The 25,833-nt window shown below is 42.4% G+C and overlaps 1 protein-coding gene across 33 annotated transcripts in view; it reads right to left on the bottom strand.

The window, feature by feature from the left end:
• The window catches only part of MAGI1 (membrane associated guanylate kinase, WW and PDZ domain containing 1), a 359,200-nt gene that overhangs the window by 74,343 nt on the left and 259,024 nt on the right, over positions 1–25,833 (bottom strand). For all 33 annotated transcript variants that reach the window (XM_075095718.1, XM_075095720.1, XM_075095721.1 and 30 more), the window contains exons 3-5: positions 16,649–16,768; positions 4,383–4,589; positions 1,255–1,465 (exon numbers count right to left, since the gene is read on the bottom strand). In XM_075095718.1, coding sequence (XP_074951819.1) covers positions 1,255–1,465; positions 4,383–4,589; positions 16,649–16,768 — 538 coding nt within the window. The remainder of the gene's footprint in view (positions 1–1,254; positions 1,466–4,382; positions 4,590–16,648; positions 16,769–25,833) is intronic.

Raw genomic sequence — 25,833 nt, 5'->3', positions numbered from 1 at the left:
TTCACGTGATATGCAGCTGATGAGAATTTGCATTGTGCCTTCTAGACTCTGGCTTACACTAGGGGGTTGGTGGAGCCTCTTCAGGTAATTGAGAGCACCCTGGAAAATGGCCTTTTTTTACAGCAGCCCTCTGCCAGCTGCTGAAGAGCTGCTGTGGTACTCTCAGTCCTCCCAGCTACTCAGATGATCTGGCTCTCTTCTCTGATGTGTTCCCCTACCATTGCTGCCAAGGGAAAACCTGCTCTGATGAACATTTCCTTGGCTTTGTCCAAAAGTCCCCTCTCCTGATGACGGAGCAGGATGGCTCCCCTCACTGCCCTAACCCAGCATGATTCTCCAACATGAGTACCAGAAGGGGCATTAGCAGAGAAAGGTCTTCTGTACTGACTGGCCACCGGCTTCTGGTGCACAGACAGAGGATCTCAGTTTCCAAGACCGCATTAAACAAACCATCAAATCCAAAATCAATTCTTCACCCAGTTCCTCTACTTGGGCAGCTAAGGGCTTGAGTTTCAAAAGCTAATTGAATTTTAATGTCTAGCTGAACTCTGTGCAAGAAACCTCTTCCACTAACAGGTCCCATTTTGTAAGTTACTCCTATCTCAATAAATCTAGACAAGTATAATTAGAGACTATTATTAACGGCATGAAAAAATCAATATCATCATAAAACTGCTGACAGCATTCAGCTTTTAGGCAAAGTCTGCAGAGCACGAGGTACTTCTTGCTTTCCCAAATTTACTGTGGCTACTCTGCATTGAGCTATGCCTTCTGCTAGCCACTGGAGCATGCTAACACGTTTGGCCCATTTGCTCTGCTGAGAGGATAACACACAAAGTCCATTCCCTGGCTTTGCTTCTGCCTGAGCACATGACCAGAGGAATTCTCTCTGCTGCATTATGCAGAGAGGCAGGCTCCAGAAATGAAGTCTCAGGCCTTTCAATTAGGAGTTTTTATTCCACTGGTGAAAACAACTGGCCCATATTTTATAAGTGTCTGTTACTTTTTTAACTATCCTCATAAAATGAGCAATTCCCCCTGCCTTTGAACTCAGGAGTAATTTGGATGTTAATCCAATCAGGAAATGCAAAATCCCTTTAGAAGCAGCGAAGAACTTACAGGTCTGCAACATAACTGTACACACTAAATATTTAATGCACACACATACACACACAAAATGCATCCATGGAGGTTTGCTTATGCCCAGAGAGAGAGGGGAAGAGATGGAATTAGAACAACAAAAATGTGCTTTACTCTATAAAATAGACTTCTCCGTTCTCGGTGTAGGCCATCTCCCAGTTTTCCGGCAGAGGACCTAGGTTATCCTCAGCAGAAGGAGGTAGGTATTGAGGGAGGTTCTGAGATGGTTCCGTGGTGGGAACGTTGGTGTGGCTATCAATCGCAGACGGTGGGGCTGCCTCTCTTACGATATGTGTATTATGCTCGTCTTGGTCACCAGACTCTGCTGTAGAGTAAAAAAGCACAAATAAAGTTGAAAATCAATCTTTTTCTCCTCCCGTTTGCTCCTCCGGGTTTATCTTTACAGTTTTTCTCTCCTTGCTTTTTAATTCACAAGACATAGCAACAGATGAACCAAGGGCAGAGACTCTGCAGTCTTTTTGCCAGCAGGGACGAGCTTGCTTTGCCCTCACACACACTTTGCCAGCCAGACCCTCGCCAGTGCAAATCAGAAGCTGTGATCAGCTACTGTGTTCGCTCTAATAGGCCCTGCTGAGATACCAAAGTCTTCCAAGCTGTCTGAGGCCAAGGCTTACTGATGTAGACGAGTTCAATGGGCTTCTGAGCAGGCTTACAGGTTTACTCCTGCAGTGCCAATTGTGGGACAGAGATTAGGAGAATAAAATTTCCTGTTTGAAGAATGATCAAAAGGGGAGATTTTTACAAGTGCAGAAGGTAGCCAGAAGCTCAGAGCAAACAAGCTAATGGTGAACATCATTACTGCAGTGCAATATTTTTTTTACATAAAAGTTAAACCATACTATACCATGTATCCACATGCTGCTGCTCACTAGTGCCTGTTCTAGCTGTCTGAGGAGGTTTATTCCACTGTTCATCACTGTATCCTGTCAGTCAAAGTCACTGAGGAGTATTTTATGATGTATCTGGCCCTCCTCCCTCTAAGGAAACATTTCTGATGCTTACATCCATGCAGTTTTGAGCCGTATCCATGAAACTCTGTTGCCCATTCCCTGCACCCCTAATCAAGTAAATGCTTTCCACAACCAGGTCTGTGCCCCTAACTCCTTCACAGAGAGGTTTTGGCAATAACAGACAAATTCTGAAATTACCCCTGCATCTAGCAAAGGGATTTTCTCTGTTTGGTTCCTGCAGGTGTTGAAAATCAATGGCAGTACTTCCAAATCACCTGAGACCACCAGTTTCCAGTACATGTAGCCAGCAACACACTGAGCAAAAGACACAGAGATCAGTGTCGCACTCTGCCAAGTCCCCAAGCAGCGGGACTGAAAGGACTTCGCAGCCTTGCCTCTGCTCTCCAGACCGGAGACCACTGACATCCTCAGCTCACAGCCCACAGCCTTGGTTTCTGGCGGGGCGGTTAACTGCAGCTCCCGAGCTATTTCTAGTCTGTGTGCTGCCTTTACTAAAAGGCAAGATACCGAAAATAATAAACTGGGAGAAGAGCGAAGAAAAAGATCTAGACTACACCAGTACCCTCAGCTGCCTGCTTTCTAGCCTTCCTGGCATTTGATATTTTTAGGTAGAAGCTGACAAGATAAAGAAGCATGAATGAATCATCACCAGCTTAAGAATGTGAGTGTAAACATGCCAAAGTCTGGAAAACACAAGTCATCGAGAAGGAAGAGAGAGCATTTTAATATGGCTAGCACACTTACATGTGAAATAAGCATAAGGAATCACTTTGGTGTACGAGAAATAACTCTTTCCTTGATTCTGTGCCCATTTAATGGAGGCAAGGGGCCAGGGTGTGATAACGTTGTGACAGATGAGCTGCACCTTCCAGTATTTCATCTTGTGAAGGAAAACAAGGAAAAGAAATGATGCTAGGCTCAGTTCAGGGGCACCAAACTTAGACAAGGAGCAAGGAGGTCAGACAGCATCTTGCACCAGCTTCCTCCCAAAATCAGACCCTGTGACAAGGGCTGAGGTTGCTGCCACGTCACAACATGTGACAAAGTACTCTTAGGCGCAAAACTTTGTAAAGGAGCTGGTAAGCAGAGACTGAAACTCCAGCCTGGGAGGGATTAGGCCAGCCAGGAGTGATTTGGGTTAGAAAGATGTAACGGAGCACAACCCTTAAAGCCATTTGACTCGCCCAAAGTGGGTCAAAACTAAATCTCAGCCTAAATCCTTTTGAAGCTCTATACAGATGTTAGAGCCAGGACATCAGCAGGTAGTAACTGGCATGACAGCTCCTATGACTCATCAGAGGCTGGGAAGTGAAACTGTCATGGTGGTAGGTAGTGACCAGAGGACAAAGGACCAAGGGCCAGTGATGGTGAGCACCCACAGCAAGCAGCTGAGAAAGGCCTGAAGGTGTGGATAATGCTGCTTGCTGAGTACCTACCTCAAGGGGGCTAGGAAGATTAATTCAGGGTTTGAAACTGAGCTGACGAAGTAATGCTCTAAGTGCTAACAAATACTAGCATTACAGACATGGGGAAGATGGGGAAGAGCTCGTGCCCCTCAGAGCTTCCCAAACTTCCAGTTCATTTCTGTGGAAACTCATCTCCGATAGTACTTTGCTCTGAATCTGCCTGCACAGCACTTGACTTTAGATTGCAAAAGTTCCCAATGATCTTTCAGCCAATGCTCAAAGGTAGCCATGGTGGGATTTCAATCTCTGTTCAGCAGGACACAAGGCCTTCATAAAAGAGAGCTTGTACCCGTGCTTCAGACCTCATTCCTGCAGCAAGTACCCTTGGTTTGCTGGAAGGTACATTGGACAAAAGGACCTAGTAATTGTATGTGACACGTATCTCTAGATGCAGGGAAGGGGAAAGGACAGCAACATATTTTCGAAGGAACAAAAATTAACTTCAAACGTATCCTGGTTGAGCCATTTCATATTGTGTGTTTATAATGACTGGAATTGTCAACCATAACTCAACTCTTCCTTGAACTTTCTGCAACTAATGGATTTGAGCTTTTCCCCATTTTTTCTCAACAACCTCAATCCCACAAGGCCTCTAGAAGACACAACTGTACATGTGATTGTCCACACCCAGACACCTGCCATTCTGGTGTGGACAGCCAGTTCTGTCTGGGATGGGCAGCTTTGCAGGAAACCCATTAAAACCAAAAACAAACAAAAAAACCCCTCCCCTCTAAAAATCTTCCCCATGTATCATAACTGATGGACTGTGATATTTTCGTTTTACCTGTGAAGCTACTGCTCATTTCAGGTACATCATCCTCTTCCTCATTCTCTGTATGCACTATGCCAGCATTTTGCATATCATTGTAAGACTTGGTTCGCTTTGGAGTCGACTGCTTGGAGCCAGACTGCAGGTTTTGCAAAGCATCGGTGGAAGTCACTTTCCCACTGAGGGGCTGGCTGGGAGGCTTGGGCGTTCCATAATAGTTACCTAGGCAATAGAAACACATTTGCATCTTCAAAAGAGAGCAGTTTGTAGCAACAAGATTTCTATTTTATTTTCTTTTCAGTTCCATTAAAATCTCTGTCTCTCCCCACAAGTGAGTAAGTAAATAAACTAACACGCACCATTCCCATTTTGGGGGGGGGCATATTTCATCTCTAGAGCAGACAAGAAAATATTTCTTGCCTTTTAAGTTATTCTTGTTGAATCTAAAAGGAGAAGTAATGGTCTCATTGTTTAGGTGCACTGAGCGTACAAGGACTAAAACAAAAGGCGGTCACGGTGAATAGCAAAACTTCATCTCGTTACATCTGAATTTCAATTAGTAGCCTTTTTACATGCGTGCACCCACACAATGCTGTGGCAGATCTGGAGTGAGCCCTGCAGAAAATAAAAAATTCATGACTGCCATCACACAGATAAATGATGAAAGGCAAGATGGCCTGCTTTAATACACAGGTTCTTTAGGGTGGATGTTGCATTTAAAAAGCAAAAACTCTTCTCTCTCTGAAAGAAAACTTTGTCAAAGGAGAGGAAAGGAAAGGTACCACGTGGCACTGCTTTCTTCAAAGAGGAAACTCAGCAGTTGGGTCAACTTGGGTAGAAGTGAACAACCAGACCTTAAAGCAAAACCTGAAGGAACATAGATGCACCCACAGTTATGCGAGCGCACAGCTCTTGGCAGCCATCGCCAGATGTGATGCAAACAGTGCAAAGTGCTTGGGATACTTCGCTGTCATTTTAAGTGACCATGGAAGAAATACAGAGTAAGTGCAGGTTCACTGATGCCAGAACCACACAGAGATATTTCACTGTTCCTGTTTGTCTTCACCTCAAACACCACAGTAGTGCCTGACTTGCCCTGAAACGCTCCACAGGAATCTCAGATCTGGAATTGGTTCCCACAGCGCTGGGCATTAAAGGAATTCAGGCTTATTGCAAGGCATATCTTTTACTTTTTTACAATGTTCTGTGATATACAACAGTTTTACATAAAACTGCCCACATTTTCCCTTTCAAGAATTAATAATAATTTTCATTTGCCACCTTCAGATGACAAGGGTGAACTTAAAAATTGTCCCCATACTCTCTGGCATGACAAAATATAAAGGATGCTCTCCTATTTAGCTTTGTATAAGCCCACGTGGGGGTGCACGCATATAGCTTCAACTGTGGGAGCAGCACAGAATTCTTCCCTAAAATATACATGTACAGTTGATTACATCCTTCATCTATCTCCATAGACTATATATAACCTGAAAACATTTTTCAATTTTTCAGTACGTAATTACATACAAAAGCGTACACACTCCTTTATTACCTGTTATACTACATGGAAACCACATGCCGAAGGCAGATTGTGCAAAGGCACTTTAAAACCTCACTTGTGCTAAAAAAAAAAGTTATTTTTTCATTTATTTTTATACACATGCACGTGTATTTTTGTTGCCCACTGAGTTGAATGTTAACAAAGCAGCTCTGCATTGACCTGCCCCACTGCTGTATGCAGTAGTTCCACTCACCCAACGCATTTCATACTGCTCAGCCATCGCACACTTGAGGTTCAAAATGACATATCCTTATTTCAGTGTGGAAATGCTAGTTGTTTATCTCAACTCCTGCTTAGCTGACTGAAGTGCCTTTCCCATTAGAGCATCTAAGTCCCTTAAAACGCTGAGGCTGTGCATGCTGTCAGCTTCAGGGAAAGGCCACGGGGATCATGCATGCTCCAGCACTCACAGATCTCAACCTGAGACTCTGGAAGGTTTCAGGAAGGTCTCCAGACATATCAGGAGCAAGGGAGACCAGGAACTGTGCTAGCTCAGGCTGGCAGAGTCCATCTGGGAAAGACCAATTTGGACGCATGTTGCTATCTTTCCCACTTTCTGCCTTCCAAAAGGATAAAAAGTCTTTCTTACAGAGCTGAGGCTGGGGAAGTCAGAGGAGCTCCTACCTCCATGCTTTTACAGGCGGAGTACTAGGACAGTAACACGTGCAGGTTTGACTTAACAAGGTGTGTTCAAGCCTGTATACAACATCGTGCATTCAGCTCCATAGGAGCAGCAACACTCCACATCGCTTTCATCTTCTGTTCATCATTTCAGAATCTTAAATGTACATTGATGCATAATTTATAGGGAGAAGGAAATTACTTCTTCTGGAAAGAGCCTCTAATGGCGATGGAGGCTCCTCAAGCAGGTTGCCGTTGCTGCTAGACAATGATTCTTATGCTCTATATACTGCAGGACTATTACATACAAAAAGAGGAGGAATGGAAGAGAGAATGCAAAGGGAAAATACAAAGCTAGGTGGGCAGAAAAAGGATAATCAACCCTGCTCTCATCCTGTTCTCTTCAGCGTTCTCCCAAAGAATGCTGCTGTTCTGGGGGTTTTGGGGGGGGTTTTGTTTTGGTTTGTTTTTCCAGACAAAACGTGTGTTTTCTAAGAATGTTAACTGCTAAGCAGAGAGATACACATGTGTGCCATATACTTGGGAACAGCTTTTATTTATGGCACTGCACATCACTATTTTGTACAAAATTTACTTCAGGTCTGTTGTAAATTGCGATGGATGCACACAAAGTGAATGAAGGGGATATATAGATGTTGCTAGTGTGGATTTTTATGTCTCTTGGACAAGAACATAGCACAGATGTTACCAGCGGTCCTCCAATTACAGAGAAATATATGATGATATCTTTGAGTTTTGTTCCTTTTCAGTTCCTCTAGTAACAAGCAAAGCTGGAGTTTCTAACAGCCCGCGGAGAGCTGTTCCTCAGCAGAAAAACAGGCTTCTCTAAAGAATTTCAGATTTGCTTAGTCACTTTTCAAACCAACTGTGGCTGTTGGTACTACTATTATTAATTATTTTCTACCAACACAGCAGGCTTAGAGGATCCCTAAAAGTGTATATGAACATGTACAAGGAGCAAATATGAATTTGAAACTGAGCATGGCTCTGCATGTGAGCTCTGTTTTGCAGAATATGGGAAATGCAGCTATTGGGGCTGAACTTTTCTTTCTCCACCACAGGATGCAGATTCAGCCTGAGTCAATATTCCAAAATATCACAGCTCTTCCTTCAGATTCACACAAGGACATACAGATCTGGGAAATAACCCAACTCATGATGAAAAACTGCAAAAGAAAACTCCAATCCAGCTTCCAGGTGACACGGAGAATGAGAGAAAATGCAAATACTCTCTTTTCCTCATGTTTGCTAGATGCAGTCAGACCTACTTCTCTTCTCTAAGCAGTTCTTTTTGAAGACATGCCACGTGGGCCTGCGCATGGGGGAAGACGCACTATTAAGAGGGACTGGCACTTAAAATTATAATCGAAACTCATGTTTAATCCTAGAAATTCAAAAGAGAAAATATTTACCCTGTGACTCAGAAATCCAAACGTGCACCATTAACAACTGACAATGAACAGCCCAGCAAGAATTTTAAAACACTCAGACGTGACATTATTTGTTCAAATTAAATCTGTCAGTGTTTATGATAAAACATACATTTAAAAATATGCCTTAACAGTGTTTTGTGAGCCACTTGTAAGCCTAAAGAAGGGGCTAACTTCATAGCCAGTGTAATTGCTACTGAATATCCAATCAGCTCTAATTATTAACAGTATGTTACATGTGCATACACAAGCATCTGTCATCCCAGAGGATCCCAAAACATTTTCTAAAGGCAGCACAGTAGTTATTGCAGGACTCCCCAGGGTGCAGAGCTTCCCCAATGGCTCAAGTGAAACTCTACAAAACTTCTGAGGACTGTGTCCCTACCGTGACGCCTCAAAGCTGGAAAAGAGCAGCCCATCTCCCAGACAAAGGAGATTTCTTGATGAAGACAGAGCAAAAACCTCTGCTTTTCTGTGGAAATGCCAGTTTTGAAGCAGCCAGCCTAGCAGAAATAGCACCTTCCCATGGCTTATTCCTACGGGAATTGGGATCCTGAGCTTTACCCTCTTCTCAATCCTGCCTACAGCAACCAAATTAATAGCTAATAACAATGCATTCACTCAGCAGATGCACATGCCATTAACTGAATTCCTCTTCATCACCTTTCACTAACCCTGATCTTACTCAGTCCCCTGATACTTACAGCTTATTTAAACACAACCAAAGTTTGATGGCAGCTTTTACAGCCAAAACCATGACTTAATCCAGGCACTCTAAAGCACCACTCAGGAGAGTGCACAAAAATAACAATAATAATGAAAAAAAAAACCATAATAGCTATTTGGAATGAGCTGATTTCTTTTCATCTCCTTATCTCTAAGTGTCAGCAGCTTACACATTTTAGCATCATGCACAGTAATTAGAATTTGGTAACAGCTAATCACAACAATAAGACAAGTTCTCATCATCGTAACACTTCTTCCTCTGCCAATTCAAGCACTGATCATAATCAATGAAAGCAATCTACAGCAGCTTCTACCCTGTCCTGCAGCTTACGAATTAAAGCAATGCTGCCAGCCAAAAGAACTTTCTTTTTACATTTTAAAAGCCTAGTGGTAACAGGCAACTTTTCTTACATGTCAAAATAACACAAAATAACACAAAGTTCTGCAGTAAATTCACAGACAACCTCAAGTTTTTTATGTGACCTGCAATTTGAAATGTAATTCACAAAAATACACCAATTAGCTACCTTTAAGTAAATAACTATGCATCTAATCCATAAAAACTTTTGTCAATCACCTTTCAATTCAACTCGAGTTGAAAGGTCTCCATCCACCCAAGATGTTGTTTCTGGAATGGGTAGAAATGCACAAGAACAGAGACACAATCGAAAAGGGTCTAAAGTGGAACGGATATGAAAGTAGGTGCTTTGCCTGGCAGAGAGGGAAGATGAGAGCATGGAGGCTGCTGCGGTGGGGAGAGGGCAGCAGAGCTGACATGGAGAGGTGAGGAAGGCAGAGGAGCTGCGTGCAAGATCAAGCACGAGCTTGAGCATTAATCCTAATGGTACAACACAATTGAAGAATGTGCTCCTAAACTGTATATTTCAGTTACTTTAATCTGTAGGTGTTGGCTTTGCTGCAGCTGTTATCTTTTTTTGGGGGGGAGGAGAATTTGTCTTCCTTTTCTGGTGTGAAGAGATTAGGCCTGGGACTGGGAGTGTATTTGTCTCTCAGGAAAGTACTGAGTGGAGTTCTAACAGTTTAGAATTTACTGACGACTACTGTGAGGCATAATTTTGCAATTATTAAAAAAAAAAAACCAACAAACAAGAAACGCAAAAGCTTCTGTATAGCACAGGGGACCCTGCGTCCATGAGAAGTGCATCTTATCTTCAAAGCTACCACTCTGTGTTAACAAGGACTCCATTAACTGCTCGTATTTTAAAAATCAGTTCGTAGCTTACTGTATTGATGCAAATGGGTATTTTGGGAAAGAGACTTGGAGATAAGCAGGAAAATTAAGCAAGGCCTTGACACAAAAGCTTTAAATGTAATTATTAACGTAATTGTTTTCTTTACTGAGATGCAGCTCCTCTTCTCCGCATTGCACAAGAACCAAAACAATTGACCCTTAATTTTAGCAGAAGAGCCTCTGCTCATCTAATCCAGCAAGAGTGCTTATGTCTGATTAGCACAGGATGAATTGATTCCTGGGAGCAGAGCTCCTGCTACAGTGTTTTGTCTGTTCTCTTCCCAGATCACATTCTGCTACAGATTTCTACATTTAGATGACAGATCTGGCTGCTGTCTGTGGGATTCACCTAGCTGCAACTGCACATTGATTAGCAATTGCCTGGAGGAAATGCAGAGTATCCAGGCAACCGGGAGGCGGCCACAGATACAGCATCTGGATCAGAAGCAAAAGAGGCATGGAAAGAGATCTCAGAGAAATTAACCTGCAATATATGCAAATCCAATTTGCTTTAAATAGTAGATTCTCTGTCAATTTCTGCAGTTATTAGTGGTGAGGTTAACTGAAAGATCAGTCTGGGTTTCTTGTTAAATTAGTCAAAATGTTACAATATGCACATTTCAATTTATGTCTGAAATTTAACATATACTCCAATTAGTGTTCTTATAGGCAATGACAGCATAGCAGAAAGTCACCTACATATCAAATCAGTCTCATTTATTCCAATTTTTCCCACATTGAGATATCACTAGGTATTGCCACATGCTATTGTTAACTCTCATGTACACCTGTGCCCAAGCACATTTTATGCACGGAAAAATTCTAACAAGCCAAAACAAAGCAAAGATACTTAAAGTAACACATAAGCAATATGATCTTGGCAGCATGGGGCACGTGACGGCTATGGAAGCTCAGGGTGTTTCCTGACCTCAGCTATATTAGAGCAACTGTTATAGTCACATGCAAATAAGTATGTGCTTGTGCGTGGTATATACAGAGAACACAGGAGAGGCAGCTGGAACACACCCTACCTAGCACAAGGCTGTAGGAGTCAAAAAAATGCAATGTTAAGCCACTGCAATATGCAGCTCTTTTTCTTGCAAATACTGGAATATTTATATACCTACTCCCACCACAAGGATGTGTCCCATTAACACTTTGCCTCTCTGGAAGGCGGTGGCATGTGTATCGCAGCTCACAGCGTGGGGCGAGCTCTGCAGCGGAAGGGAAATGCCACTGCTTGCGGAGGCTGGGCTGCCTCCCGGCGCAGAAGGGCTGCCCAGCTGCAAAGGGAGCTGTATAACATCAGAGAGGAGCAGCCAATTCTAGACACCATCCCGAGCACACCCAGCACCAAGACACAATGCCGAAATGTGCCTGGCTGCCACCTATCAATGGACTACTAAGAACAGCCTTCAACATATCAGGCTGTGATTAGAGAGTAAATAATGCCTTAAAATAACCTGAAATCTCCCTTAGGAAAAACCCAACCAAGTCACCGTATCCTTTTTTGCCAGAGGTGTTTGGGAATAACCTCTTCTCCCAAGGTTTGTCTTTTAAGATGCATCAAGAAGCAGTGAAAAGCAGGACTGCCAATGAACAATTTCAGACAGAGCTCACATTGGAAAACTTCCTACTGAAAGCGCACAGAGAGAAGCCAATCAGGAAAGCCATAGGAAATTCAAAACCACTCTAAAACCCTATCAGTTATTTGAATATTTGCTTTTAGAGAGCGCTACTCAGCTACCACTTTAGCTCTTTGTAAAATGAGGCACTGTTATCAGATGACACTTCAGTATAGCAGCACTCATGCTGAACACTGATAGTCACGCTCACACACAAGAATGTACACAAAATTGTCTTTTCTTCCTACTAGTGGCTAAAAAGAAAAGTTTTTTTTAAAAGTATAAAAGCCAAAGATAGAACCAGGATTTTTCTGCAGTGCACAGATGTTAATAAGTGGATATTTGACATGATACATTGTAATGGTGCTAAAGGAGCCATTATGAATTATTGAGTCAATCTGTAGTATGGAGACATTAATAAGCGGATCTTATCTTATTAAGCGGAACATGTTGTTCCGCTGCATGGGCATCCCCAGCATCTGCCACCCTTAGTCGCCCAATCTTCCTGTCATGTTTTGCATGCCACAGACACAGCTCTCATTTCAAGGTTGTACCAAGTTGGCAAGACCCACGGGCTGCAAAGGCACCAGAAGAGCAGCAAAGAAAATCCAGCCATTTTGCTAAAGCAGCTGGAAGAGCAGGGCTGCTGCAGAGAAACCCACGGAGAGCGAGCACATCAGATAAATTAGGCTAAAGGCATCTTGATTTGAAGCATGTTGCTGAATACACCTCTCTACTTCAGCTGAAATTCTAACTGCACTATTAAGGTAATTTATTACACTCATTAAGTACCACAATCGGAGACCCTGTCTACAGTAGCTGGTTTTATGCACTTTAAAAATGTTAGCAAGTCACCCCATTACATCTTAGTCATGAGACTAATGCAGATTACTTATTACTTCTCTTGGCAATCACATAACACTTGTCCTGAGAATGAAAGATGATGCCTTGACAATAATATGCTGTAATGTAATAACCCTTCACACGTTATAAAGTGCAGCACTTTTTCTTTTGAGAATCACTAAGTGCTGGGCAGGCATTCATTAATACCACCTTGGCAGACCCTGGCGACACAGCCATCCCCATTCAAAATTCAGCCACTATGCTAATGCCTCCGTGTGTCTCTGCACAGCGCCCACCTCCACCGCAGCATTCAGCACGGCCCCCTGAAATACCATTGCTTCAACTCTCTCCCCCCTATTTGTTAACAGGAGATAGCTGCAGGCACAGGATATCTGCTGAAATATTAATGAAGAGAGAAGTAAGTGTTGTTTTAATATTCTCCAGGCCAGTAACCTGAAATATAGAGCAGTCACCTGATTTGCCCAGGGACACTCAGCAGCTGGGGAAGAAACGGGAGTAAGAATGAGAAGTTGTGGTTCTGCTCAAAACAGTCCTCCCTTGGGGTTCCCGTGAGAGCCTGCAACCCAAATGCAGAAGTAATTGCTAAATAATTAGTAACCTACACAATTACCTCTATTCATCTGTCAGTATTTTATGCCCTGAAGGATCAGTCAATGAATACCTGAGATTACTATTATTATGGTTTCCTATCCACCAGAAGGCCTAGACAATGTGCAATCTAAAAAGAATTTTCCTTCCTAATGAGTACTGTCAATGGGAATTACTAACTGGCTTGAGCATGTTGCATGCAAGCACCGATACTGGTGCGGCATCGCAGCTTTGGGCAGGTCTTCCAGGATTTCAGCTCCAGTTCCTGGATTCATGTCACCAACATGTAGCTTTCATTAGGGGAAAAAAGAAGTTTCTAGGCTTTATGGTTAAAAATCGGCATGTTAAAACTGGAACTGAAACCCTGAGGAATTAAAGCTTGCAAACGCCCCCTCCCACCTGATCAGGAGCTTTGGAGCATTTTGGGTGCAGAACACACCACGGAGGTGACAGGTGACCGGAAAAGCAGCTGCCACGCCCACTCTGCATTCACCAGGATCTGAATCAAAAACTGCCCAGAGGAGCCTATTTGCAGAGCACCAGAAGAAATAATAATGACATTATGCAGCCCAGTAGGCAGGCAACACCTTTTTTGTCCTATTCAGCTTCAGTTTCTCTCTTTGCACATAAAGCACTTTCAAAACCCAGCTTGTTCTTTCAAAACCTGATACACTCTCCTACTCTTTTATGGTTTCCAACTGTTCTCCTCTTCTTGTTCTTTATGCTTTCCAAATCAATAGTATCCCTATCAGCATCAAAGTCCTGTGTATTACCCCTCTTCCGACAGTTCCCTGTTTTCTAGTAATTTTCCCCAGAAGTTTTCTTCAGTAACTTACTATACAAATAATTACCTTACATCTTCCTCTGCAAGGTTTTTCCAAGGACAGTGCCAGTACCTGGATGGCTTTATGCCTCCAAGAGGCAAACAAATGCCATATAGTAATGCCAGAATTTTCATCTTGATTACTCAGGTCAGAAACACAGAGCATACATCCATCTCCCCACCAATCACATGCAGATGCTTAGGAATTAAGGGCCAGAAGGGACCTTGGGACCACCGTGACCACAAACCACCATCCTGCTTGAGCCACATGAACTTGTGGCTGCCAGGCATGTGGAAACTACGCCATTCGTCATCACTACTCTCCACTTCATAGCATTGCCCTTCCTTCATCTCTAAACCATCTAACTACATTCTAATAAAAAGCAACCCTATCTTTGCAATTATTTGATTCCTACTCAGTACAATAGGTAACATTATTAATAACAAAAGCCGTGCATTAAAGGTATCATTTTATTGTTCTCCAGAGAGAAATAGAAGACTATTTCCTTTTGCTGGGTTCTGTCCCTCTGGTTTAGAACAAACTATCACTGGCAGGGTCAAAAATACAATCAACTTCATCATGGTGGTACATTTAAAAAAGGAAAAAAAAAGAAGGCAGCAAAATGCAGCATAAAACAAATTATAATTAAAGTAATCTAAGACTATAAAGCTGAGCAATAACAAAGACTTGGACATTAGGAGTCTAACTTACTTTGTGGTCTGGGTTTTTTGGTGGATTTTTTTTTTAATAGATAAAATTGCTGCTGATTGCAGCATTGAGTCTGAATCACATCATCTTCCAAGATCTAATCAAGACCAACACTGTCTTGATCAATACAGTTGTAAAATAAGATTTTCAACAAAAGTACAACAAAGCCATTAAAGAAATCTTGGAAGGCAGCAAAATCATTTCTTGAAGCTATAAGTGAAAAATGAACTTTATTTATTTCACATTACAATCAAATAGTAATGTGTCTTGATGCATATGTGCACACATGCATCATCATTATTTGCTTTATTCTTATTGATTTTTCCTTCCATGGGCCAGCTCTCCAGAACCACTATGCACCAGCATCACCAATGTCAATGGGGAAAGAAGCTTCTCAGCACTTCTGACAAATTATTCCTTTAAAGTTCAGACACTGCCATCATCCACAGAAATGAAATACGCATTAGACTTATGAGAAATCAACCTCATCTTCAACAACTCAAAAAAGCAACCCATGAAATCTAAACAGTTTAGCTGCTACTGCATATAATCACATAAGCAATGAAACTACCATGTTATAGCTGTCCCAGATGGGTACAGCATTTCCTGAAAACTAATTCCCAGCAAGTCCCAGGAGCCAGCTTACAGACAGTTACCCATTTTGTCTTTCCAAGTAGAAAGGTCACCAGAACAAATACGATCAGGAAGTAATGGCGAGGCAGTTCAGCTGATTTATTTCAAGTACCATGACAAAGAAAACTAATTTAATGTTATAATTAGAAACATGGAGAGGAAAAGGCTCATTTCAGAGAAGTGCTGCTGCTGGAACAGTAGCATTGGTGCTGATGGAGCTAATCAGCTCAGAGAGGTGGAAGAGCGAAACCAACTTATACATTTACCATCTCCATGCAAACCAGGTTTGACAATGCAATTGTCAGCAGTTGGGAATAAGTGCAAGGTCTAAAGGTGACCTACAGGGAGTTTTTACGGAAGTAGACTAAACAAACAGTGCTTCAGGACTTTTTTTTTTTTAGCCTGAAAACCAAACCCACGCGTGACAATCTTTTTTGTCCATATTTGATGACTGTTTTCCAAAGACTATCAGCTATTTATGCGTAGTTCCTATTTTTAAATGTATTTCATGTTGCTTACTAACGGCTGCAAGAATAAGGCTTTTTCAACTTCCTGTAATTACGACAAGACCCATTTAACTTCTTGCAAATGTAAGTATGACATGAATGAGCTGAAGTACACTGGAAGGACTTTCAAACCTGTAATGTATTTCTTTCCATTGTCTTCTCAAAAGGTACACCTGAATGTTCTCCAGGGGAAAAAAAAAAAAAAAGGAAAAAAACCCCGCCCCAAAAGGAATTTTCAATTTAAGGGAGATGGAGATTGCAGGTTTAGTTACATAAACCCTATCGTATACCTAAATATGTCCGATTTGCCTTGCATTTTCTTGGAAGTCTTTTTTCTTCCTCTCACCCTAGTGACATTTCAGTGCCCCTTGGCTGTCTTAGTGCTGCTGTTCGTAAAGCTGTGTTGTGAAAAGGATCAACACAATGACCCAAGTTAGAAGTAATTATACAAGAATAAGTAAGAAAAAAACAAAAAAGGCCAAAAGCAGTGCATCATGTAGCTGCATAGCGAGACACAACTGGGTGATGAAGGATGTATATGTAGGGAAGGTGAAGGGAAAGAGAGACAGCGGGAGGGAAGAAAAAGTGAACAATGAGATGGGCTATAGCGGACACAAAGAAAAGATGCATTTTCATTCACTGCCACTCTGTCTTCCCTCAGTATTTTGTTACTGGATTTCATATTGGATCTTCCTGGCCTACTGACGTTAAACTTCTGAGGTAGTTACCTTGAAAGGAAAAGACAAAATGACAGCAATATCAGAATTCCCTCTCAGGGTAAACAGAGGAGAGGGAAGTAGAGCACTAGGATGGAAATTGAGGTCCTAACTCAAGCTGGTTAACATGAGCCAGGGTGTTGCAAGTCTGGTGTCCTACCACAGTTATTTGAAGTGCTTTTTCACTGCCCAGGGCTCCATACCTTCGTAAGTTCCTACTTCCAGAAGGGTCCCACTTCGCTCCAACTCCAGAAACTCCTCCACAGTCAGAAAGTTATAGTCCACACCAGGCACTTCTCCTTCTCTTGGAGGGCGGGTTGTGCCTGAAAGGAAAAATAAGCATGTTAATATAGATGTTTTCTTATCAAGAGTTAAAAGGGACAATAAAAAATTATCATAAAGATCCAACAGTATCTGTAAAATACAATTCAGTGAGTTACACAGACAGCAGTGTCAAGAGTTCATCTAGAAGTTAGGAATCCACATAAAAACAAGACAAGACATAGATCAGAGGTTGAGCTGGTGGAACCAGTTGTTCTACCCCACGTATTTGATATTCCCAGAAAGACTGTCCAGCAAAGAAACCTCTCATATCACATGCAGAAAACACAGCTGGAAGAGTTTGGTATCTGAGCATATGCCAGCAATTACCTTCCACCATTTGCAGAGACTCTCATACTTCAATAAACTGTAATCTGCATTCTCAGATAAGGCAACTTCTTTCTAGCTTCCGTTATTTCTTCATCACTTTATCACTCTTCTCACAGAAGTTCACCTATAAGCTCATTTTAGTTCAAGAAATACTTTTTCTTTTGAGTAATAATTCACACAGAATCTCTATCTAGCACTTGACAATTTAAACAGTACCCATGGAGATCAGGGCTCTGATCACTGCTACTCTGCCAGCTCTGAAACTTCTCCCTTCTGACCAATTTACAACCCTTTGAAGCATGGTGTGAGATGAGTCATTTCATGACTTTTTGCTAAGATGGCTTGGGCCACTGCATTTTAGGTCACTGAGTACAGCTTAATTGATTAGGATCAATTTCTGTTCAATAGCCTTTATTTTCCATGACTCCGGAGGCTAGGAGATGGCTGGATTCTGTACATCTGAGATTAAATATAAATGACAGATTTACAGATGGTACAGGAAACTGAACTTTAGAAGAAAGAGCAGCTTTAGAGAGTTGGAGGTGTCCGAGTGCTGTGGCCGCAACCAATCTGCCGGCTTGTGAATAACTTTAGAGATGCGGAAACCATATCTAACATTTAATGAAGCATGATTTCTCACTTCTGTGGGACCCCTCTGGCCCCTGGGCAGTGCCTTCTCAGCGCATACAATTTCTTAAACCCTCTATAAAAGGACTGAAGAAAGTACAAAGAAGCTGAGCTTCTAGAAACTAATTGGGAAGGTTTCTGCTCTCAGAAGTTGAAAGAGCATAAATTTACCATGCCTGCATCTGGCAAATGTTTTCCTCAAGTGCCAGGGAAGCGGAAAGTCTGCTTATGCCCTATTCATCTAAGAGACTGTTCAAGAGGTCAGTCTTGACAGAGTGACACTCTTGAAAGACTATCACCAGATTAATTTCCTTGATAGACATCCACTTTCTCTAACATCCTCCATTTCTTGTTTCAAAATAGAAACTCACTCTCTTTTTTTATTACTTACCATCAGCCCTCAGATAGTCTATAAATTCCTGTGCTTTTTCTATCATTCCTTCTCTTGAAGCTGTGTAAATGGGTGAAGGCAGGAGGAGGAAAAGCAAAAAACGGGATGGAAATGATGATGGATATCTTCACCCTACTAGCAGAATTACTCTTTCCTATTTGAAAGGATTCAATCTTGCATTCTTTGTATTCTTGAATCCTTACAGTAAGACTACAATGATTTTTACCAAGTAGTTTGTAACAGATGTCTTTCACAGATGTAGACCAGAGAAATACTGGAACTGTACCCCATGCGCCTCTCTGCCTGAGCGCCTGCATTTCCATCTAAAGGCAGGCAGCGAGGCTGAGCAGGCAGCGAGGCTGAGCAGGCAATGCCCTCCTTGGCATTCAAGGAGCATGCGGGCACCGGGAGGAAGGGGCACAGCTTGGACGCAGCACCTCCTCCTCAAGCACGAACATCGCTGTGAACGTTCAGGCCATGAGGACCCTCACCAGGGCATCATGGCTTTTGACCCCTGCCAGGTTCCTCTAAACCAGGCACACAAGATGTAAGGAGGAAGAAGGAGAAGCTTCAGCAGTAAGTATGCCCAAGGATGCACTGGAGCTGTCCCACGCCGAGAGCACGGTGGAAGCAAGAATTAGACTCTAGTGCTCCTCGTCCAATGCATCAGTCAAACGTCACCCTGAGCCATGCGGCACATGAGCCGAATGACAAAGATCGGGACATACTTTTTCTCAGTAACTGACAACACACATTCATGAGACACAAAGATCATGGAACTTCAGGATTCATTTTACTTTATCTTTTAAAGCCGCCTTCTTTTCTTTATCTATATCTTCCCACAGAGAGTATTTATTAATCGGGGGTTTTTTCCTTCTGAATTTTTATAGCAGTAAAATTGCAGTCAGCAGTTTACCAGTGCCGGCTGCCTATTTGACATGACAATTATATCTCTGCCATAATTCCTCTGAGCCATTTTAATGGATCTATTTGTTTCATCTCAGTGTTCTTAATTTCCTGAATATGTTCAAGTCGAAAAATCGCAGATGTGCCTGCTATCAGCGCGATTGCTTGCAACACACGCTGAATGCATTAGAAACGCCAAGTCGCCGCTTAAAAGAAAAACATTACATCAGAGAGATAACATTTGTCACCTAGCGTCCGTCTCCAGCAACAAACAGAGGGAAAATAAAAACTACCTCGGTTAGAATATCTTATCTGGGCAAAGGCGAAAAACCCAACAACTTTCCATGTTGCTGTCTAGAGCAAAGATTGCTTGCAGATGCTCAGGCTGTTATCCTGCTTCACATCTGAGCAAGTGTTACTGAATGCAATTCAGAAAGGCAGGGGGAAGGGAAAACCCGCCTCCGTTTTTCTTGTAGCAGAATGACAGGCTGCCGGCTGGACACACGCCTGGCAGATGGCATTTCAAAGAGTTTTCATGAACCATCTGGGATGTGTACAATGATTACAAACCACACTTACAACAAAGCCAGAAGGGTTGCTTCACAAGGGGGGTGGGGAGAGAGGGCGGGTGGAAAGAAAGGGGGAAAGAAAAGAAAACCAAGAGGCGCGTAAGCGAACTCGATGACTTTTCTCAGACACAGGATGCCAAGAATAATCAGCACCTTCCACCCCGAGCCCTTCCACTGCCTGAAACAAGTGCTCGACTACTGTGCAGCATGTGTGTGCGCAGCCCAACGCCATTGCAGGCTGCAAGCTACCGTTGGAGCTTTCTGCTGATAAACTCCAAAATGTAATTAAGTCCCCCATCAGTAATGCCACTTAATTATGTACAAAGCATAGTGTGTGTCTCCTCCCTCCCTCCCCCCCTCCCCCTTTAAAATGCATTTCAGCACCCTTACCACAGGATGGTCATCACCGAAGGAGAGGACTGTACGTTTTATCAGAGCTAATAGCAGACCAGACCACTGCTAATGGCAGAATTAATTGAGCACAATGAGTGCTGCAGATGGCCCAAATGTTAAGATACTCCACTAGAAAAGGCAAGTCAATCATATTTAAATACTTTAACCTGCTTGCCATGTTTGCACCGAAATATTAAGTGGCATCAAATCTTATTGCCATTAGGTAGCAATTTAGCTAATTAATTTGAGCTATGTCCCACTGTGTGACTAGCTCAGAATTGCTAATGCTACTACAAGAAGAAACTGGAGGAGCAACTGAGTGGTTACCGACTCCTTCTGCACATTTAACGGTTCATAACTTTCACTCTTATTTGGCTAGAATGTCTCACAACATCTAAAACTAGTTATAGACATTAAATTCACAGTGGAATTGCTCAAATGTTCTACAGCCACCGAAAACTTAAGAAAATAAGTAAATAAAAATAAGGCTACTGGTAGGCATTGCAGGCTTCACCTTCTCTTGGTCTGGAGGTAAAACTATATATAACTGGGTGGCTCAGATGCTAGGTGAAATATTGGCCTGGCTGTTGGTTATCACACCCAAGCTAGCTGCATCCCAGTTTATTTATGCACCACTAATGCCTGGCCACAGAAGAGGGATCTCACCATAGGCTGGTGACCCCACCTGAGATACTTCTTATAGACACAGGTGAGTTTGCCCATGCAGAGCTCAGTGCTGTACTTAAGCTAACTAAATTAAAGCTTGTCATCCATGCCTGGAATAACTAGGCTGTGGCTCAGATGTACTGATGACTATCAACTATTATTCTGAATAATTTAAGTGCCCATTTAAAACACAAATAGCTGCTGCTGTTGTGTTGCCTATCAACCATGCTGACAATTACCCAACATGAGTCTCAATTATAGCATGGCCAGATTGTTAATATGTGATTCAGGGGCTGTTTAGCTTCTTATCAATCTACCAGGGCCTCATGTTAAGCTGTTAATAGCCACTGATGCCCTGCTGCTAAATTAATCAGAATCTTTGCTTATTGTAAAGACTTCAAAGGGGCTGTAGTCACTTCAATTACTTTCTTGTTAAAACAAAAACAGTTCTTGAGCAGTAATTCTGTTACCATGCACCAAAACAGCCCCTAGCAAGTCATTTAGAAGTTGACTTCCCAAGTGCAGAGCACCTACATTGCCCATTTGCAAAGCAATGACTTCTGCAGGATCCTTATGCAATTCCACTGTCTGGCAACCATAATCTGGTAAGCCACCAAAATATAGCTGATCAAACCACAAGTCATTTGCTTCTCATCTCCACTGACCAGCTTCTCTTAAAATGACAGATAATGTGGGAGTTATACACTCAGAGTAATGATATAGTTGCTACAACCATATTTTATACAAACTGAAGTCACTGGTGGTTACCACAGGTGAATGGAACTGTAGTAAATAAGCTTTTAATGTGAAGTGTACAGGGATGCTACTGTCTCGCGCAGCTGCAATGCCAAGCGCTCTTGTGGGTGTTTGCTAAGAGGCTCTCTGCAGGTGGGCTAGAAGGAAGGATGCTGCTCTTACCATTGCTCTCAAAGACTGTTATTTTTCTTGGCAAGAAGAGACTGCTCTCATCACCTACACTGACAAGATCTTCAGCTGCCAAGTAAGAGACATATTAGGAAAACAGCCCCTCTTCCCTCTGCACAGTGTTTAGAGGTCACCTCCTTCCCTCATGTCACAGGATATTTGGAAAGCCTGCTTTTGCTCTCCTGCATCTGTCACCTATGGTGCCAGATAACTGGAAAGCAGGACGAACTTCACAGATCTGCTAAAGGCAAGTGGAGAAAGGAAAAGACAGAGACAACCTGGTCTGCCTCCAGAAGAGGCAACCTGATTAGCAGCCAAGCTTAAGGCAGAACTTATCTGCAGCACAGTATTAGAAATAGCCTTATCTATGTGAACAAAAAATAAAGTGTAACCTATTTGTAAGAAAACATAGTACACCAAACCAGTTCATCGTATTGACTTCTGGGGTTATCCAAGCTAAGACTACTGACTGGGCTTTTTTTCAACAGCAGTACAAGGAATTGTATTTGGCCACTGTTATACTATCCATTATATATGTGTGTGTCTGTGCCTACCTGTGGTAATTTATAGTTGTAACTACACTAAGATATGGAAGCTTCAGAGAGGTCTAGCCTGTTACAAACCAAACATGCTTGACTTATAAATACATTTTTCTCCTGAAACTCGAAACTCAGGAAGCTCATTCTGGGCTATTAAATGCTGTCTGTCCCTTATCTAGTCAGTGACTTGATACCTATAAACCACAAGAATGTGATAAGGATTCAAAGTGTCTTGGTGGCGGAGTAGAAATTCAGTCCAAAGGAGAATGTGGTCTGTCGCTAGAAATTCATTCATGGCTCTGTTAACGATGCACGCGCAGGAATAGATGCTGGCCACACAGATGACTGCAGTACTAAAAGCAAATTTCTGTCACCGTAATCAGTAAGAACAACGGATTAAACCCAGAAAACAGCTGACCAAGACAAACCTGTCTTTCTACAGACACATTTCAGAAAGAAATGCATTTTGTGCTGTGGTCTAAAGTAATTTCTCTTCTATAGGGGGTGATGGAAGGGATTTGTACCAAGAGTTCAGTATCTCCTCCTGCTCCACCAGCCTTTCCAGCACTAACTGGCCAAAGCTGGATCCCAAAGCAGCAGCTTGTGCGGATCCCCTCTTGCCCAAAGGACTGTGCTGACCACGCACAAGAGCAACGGCAGGTTGGCCCTCAGTGCACGTAAAAGCCGCTCTCCCTCTTTCTGAGGCACCGTGTCCTGATGCATCTCTCTGACCCTTTCTCTCAAAGAAGTGCCCACTGCCTGGAGCCACCCTGGAGAAATGATTCAGCCAAGTCGCACAGCAACAGCTCAGAGTTCGTATACCCTCCAGGCAGCAAGTTATTTTTGTCCCTTTTAAATCTATTTTTGGTATTCCTGTGGCCTTCACTGCCACCAAATAAGAACACTGATAATCTTGAACACGTTTATCCTTATAGCACTTTGAGGTAGAGAAAGCGGGTTTGTTTCCATTTTATAGCACAAGATCAGCCAGACCCAGGCTCTCAGAGGACCTCAGGAACCTAATTCTAGAGAAATCAATGGGATTTAGGAAACCCTACAGATCAGGATCAGGGCCTAACAGATTAAAAGGCACAAAAATAACTTGCTGCTGCACTGGGGCATTGCAAACTTGTCTGTATGTGTTGTGAAACACCATGCCGTGGCTACACAAAGCCAATTCAGCATGAAGGGGTTCACTTTTGACTGTAATATCAATTTAAAAGAAACTGCTGATTACCTGATGACTAGACGAAATAAGGGTACAAAACGTGCCACACTGCCCAAGAAAGCCACTTTAAAAAGACCTGTTTAAGGATCTAGGCCAAATATTCAACACTAGCAACATCTCCCTGACCTGGGAAAGTACCACCGACGGTATTACTGCAGTGTGGCAGTTGCTAATGCAGTTACATTCTCTTCATCTGTCCTACAGAGCACTCATTTGTTTTCTCCTAAGGAAAAAAAAGTATTCTGGCATCAAATAAAAAAACATAAATAATAGATGTTCTTGGGTTCGCAATAGCAGCAGCTTGCCTTCTGGATCCCTCTTTTTGAGTGATTGCTGTTACCTCACCAGACACCTGCAGCCGAATCCCTCTCACTTCCCACAAGGTGGGACACCCACCAAGAAGATTAAACTTCATGAACTAATGAGTTTGCCATTAATCCTGTATTCAAGGAGTTCAGCAACATGACATCCACTAATTTAAATTGTGAACCACTGATGAAAAAGCAAACTATGTAACCCCTTGGTGAGAAGACCTTAGCTGTAACTGTGCACAATTTTATTCTTTCTAATATATGGATTAGTGTAATAAAGTGTAATTTTATAAATCAATAAAGCTGTAGTAATGAGATTGCATTGTAATGTTCTGCTTTTAAATATTGGCACAGAAATGAATGGAAATTGCCATTTGTATAAGTGTGTATGTGACTTATGGGAAGTGAAATTAGCTGAAAGTAAATTAACAGGGTGATTATATACTTGCATTTATATTCTGTTTCTCTCATATACACGTTTTCAGAAGTCTCGATAATGCTACAACCATGATACACACCTTTATTTCAAAAGGACCACCTTTCTTCCATGTAATAATTGTCATAGTTACCTTCAGTAGAAATTTTGTCTATCTTCGAAAAAGCTACAGCTGAAGATGTTAAATTAAATACATACACCGGATAATTACAGAGCACCCTTATTAGGTGGTTATTTTTAATCCCGTAGATCATTTACTCTGGACTATCTCAACTGAAGCCTAACCCAATCCCCTTAGCGCTTGCTCAGGGCTGCCCCACATCAGCCATCTCAGGCCTTACCAAGCAGAGGCACAGCAGTGCTCTACGCTGCGTGCCCAGAGCAGCTATGGAAAAGCACAACGTGGATTAGGATGACTATCCCATATGAATGTGCACATCCATATTAAATACAACAGGCCAAAAGTGCGTGGGGATGAGTGCTTAAAATCTACTTTGAAAAAAGTCACAGGAGACCTGGGATGTAGGGTCGCTCCCACGCAAACAGCGATTTTAAACAAATACCTCATGGTCTTATTTATACTTTCACATTATAGGAAGTAGTTTATCTGGAGGTACAACTTATCTTCCTTTATATCCGCTTTCTTCATGGCTACATGCAAAGCTATCTGATTCCTACAAATTGCCAAAGAGAAGGTGTAGCCCAGTCTGAGATTTTCATAAGGTAGTGAAGCGTCTGGTGAGCAGGTCTTACGAGGAGAGGTTGAGGGTACTGGGGTTGTTTAGCCTGGAGAAGAGGAGGCTGAGGGGAGACCTTATCGCTCTCTACAACTACCTGAAAGGAGGCTGTAGCGAGGTGGCTGTTGGTTTCTTTCCCCAAGTTACTAGCAATAGGACGAGAGGAAATGGCCTCAAGCTGCATCAGGGGAGGGTTAGATTGGATATTAGGAACAATTTCTCCACTGAAAGCGTGGTCAGGCATTGGAACAGGCTGCCCAGAGAGGTGGGGGAGTCACCATCCCTGGAGGTATTTAAAAGACATGCAGACGTGGCACTTCAGGGCATGGTTTAGTGCTGGGCTGACGGTTGGACTTGATCCTAAAGGTCTTTTCCAACCTTAATGATTCAATGCTTTTATGATTCCATAAGTCAAGGGCTAGCGTTAAAACCAAGCTGTGAACTGGTCAGTAGAAGCACTCAGCTGCTGAGAAACAAAACACCCATCAGCTCCCTGTCATGTTTGGCTGAGTGGCTGAGCTTAAGAGAGTGTAGTATTAAAAATTGGTTTTTATTAACTATTGGATCTTCATGTGGCTTGGTACAAGTTTTGAGTAGGTCATATTTGAGAAGAATAATAGAATAGGTGAAAAATAAAACACACTCAAACCTTTTGCTTAATGTTAGAGACAGGAGACTGGGAGGAGAGGGCTTTGGGAAAGATGAGGGGCCAAGACAGCACTTGGGACTGAATGTACTGCAAACTCTCACAAGATGAATTGCCAAGTCACAGAGTAAAGAGAGACACAAACCCATGCAAATCACATGAGCTGACTTTACTGGCTTTCCAGAAAAACTTAACGGTTTTGTAAACATTGCACAACCCTTTTCACACACCCTGAAGTAATGGAGGAACTTTGCAGTTTGGTGGAAGTCATGCAGTGGTGTCTTGAAGCAGAAATAAAGTGAACAAGAACACAACAGTTTTATCTTTGATTTTTAAAATTAAAAAAAAAAAAAAGAAAACTCAT

The sequence above is a fragment of the Phalacrocorax aristotelis genome, chromosome 6, assembly GCF_949628215.1.
Source record: "Phalacrocorax aristotelis chromosome 6, bGulAri2.1, whole genome shotgun sequence".
In the NCBI taxonomy this organism is placed as follows: Eukaryota; Metazoa; Chordata; class Aves; order Suliformes; family Phalacrocoracidae; genus Phalacrocorax; species Phalacrocorax aristotelis.
The sequence above is the reverse complement of the archived record's forward strand: the minus strand, read 5'-3'. Positions and strand labels throughout refer to the sequence as shown.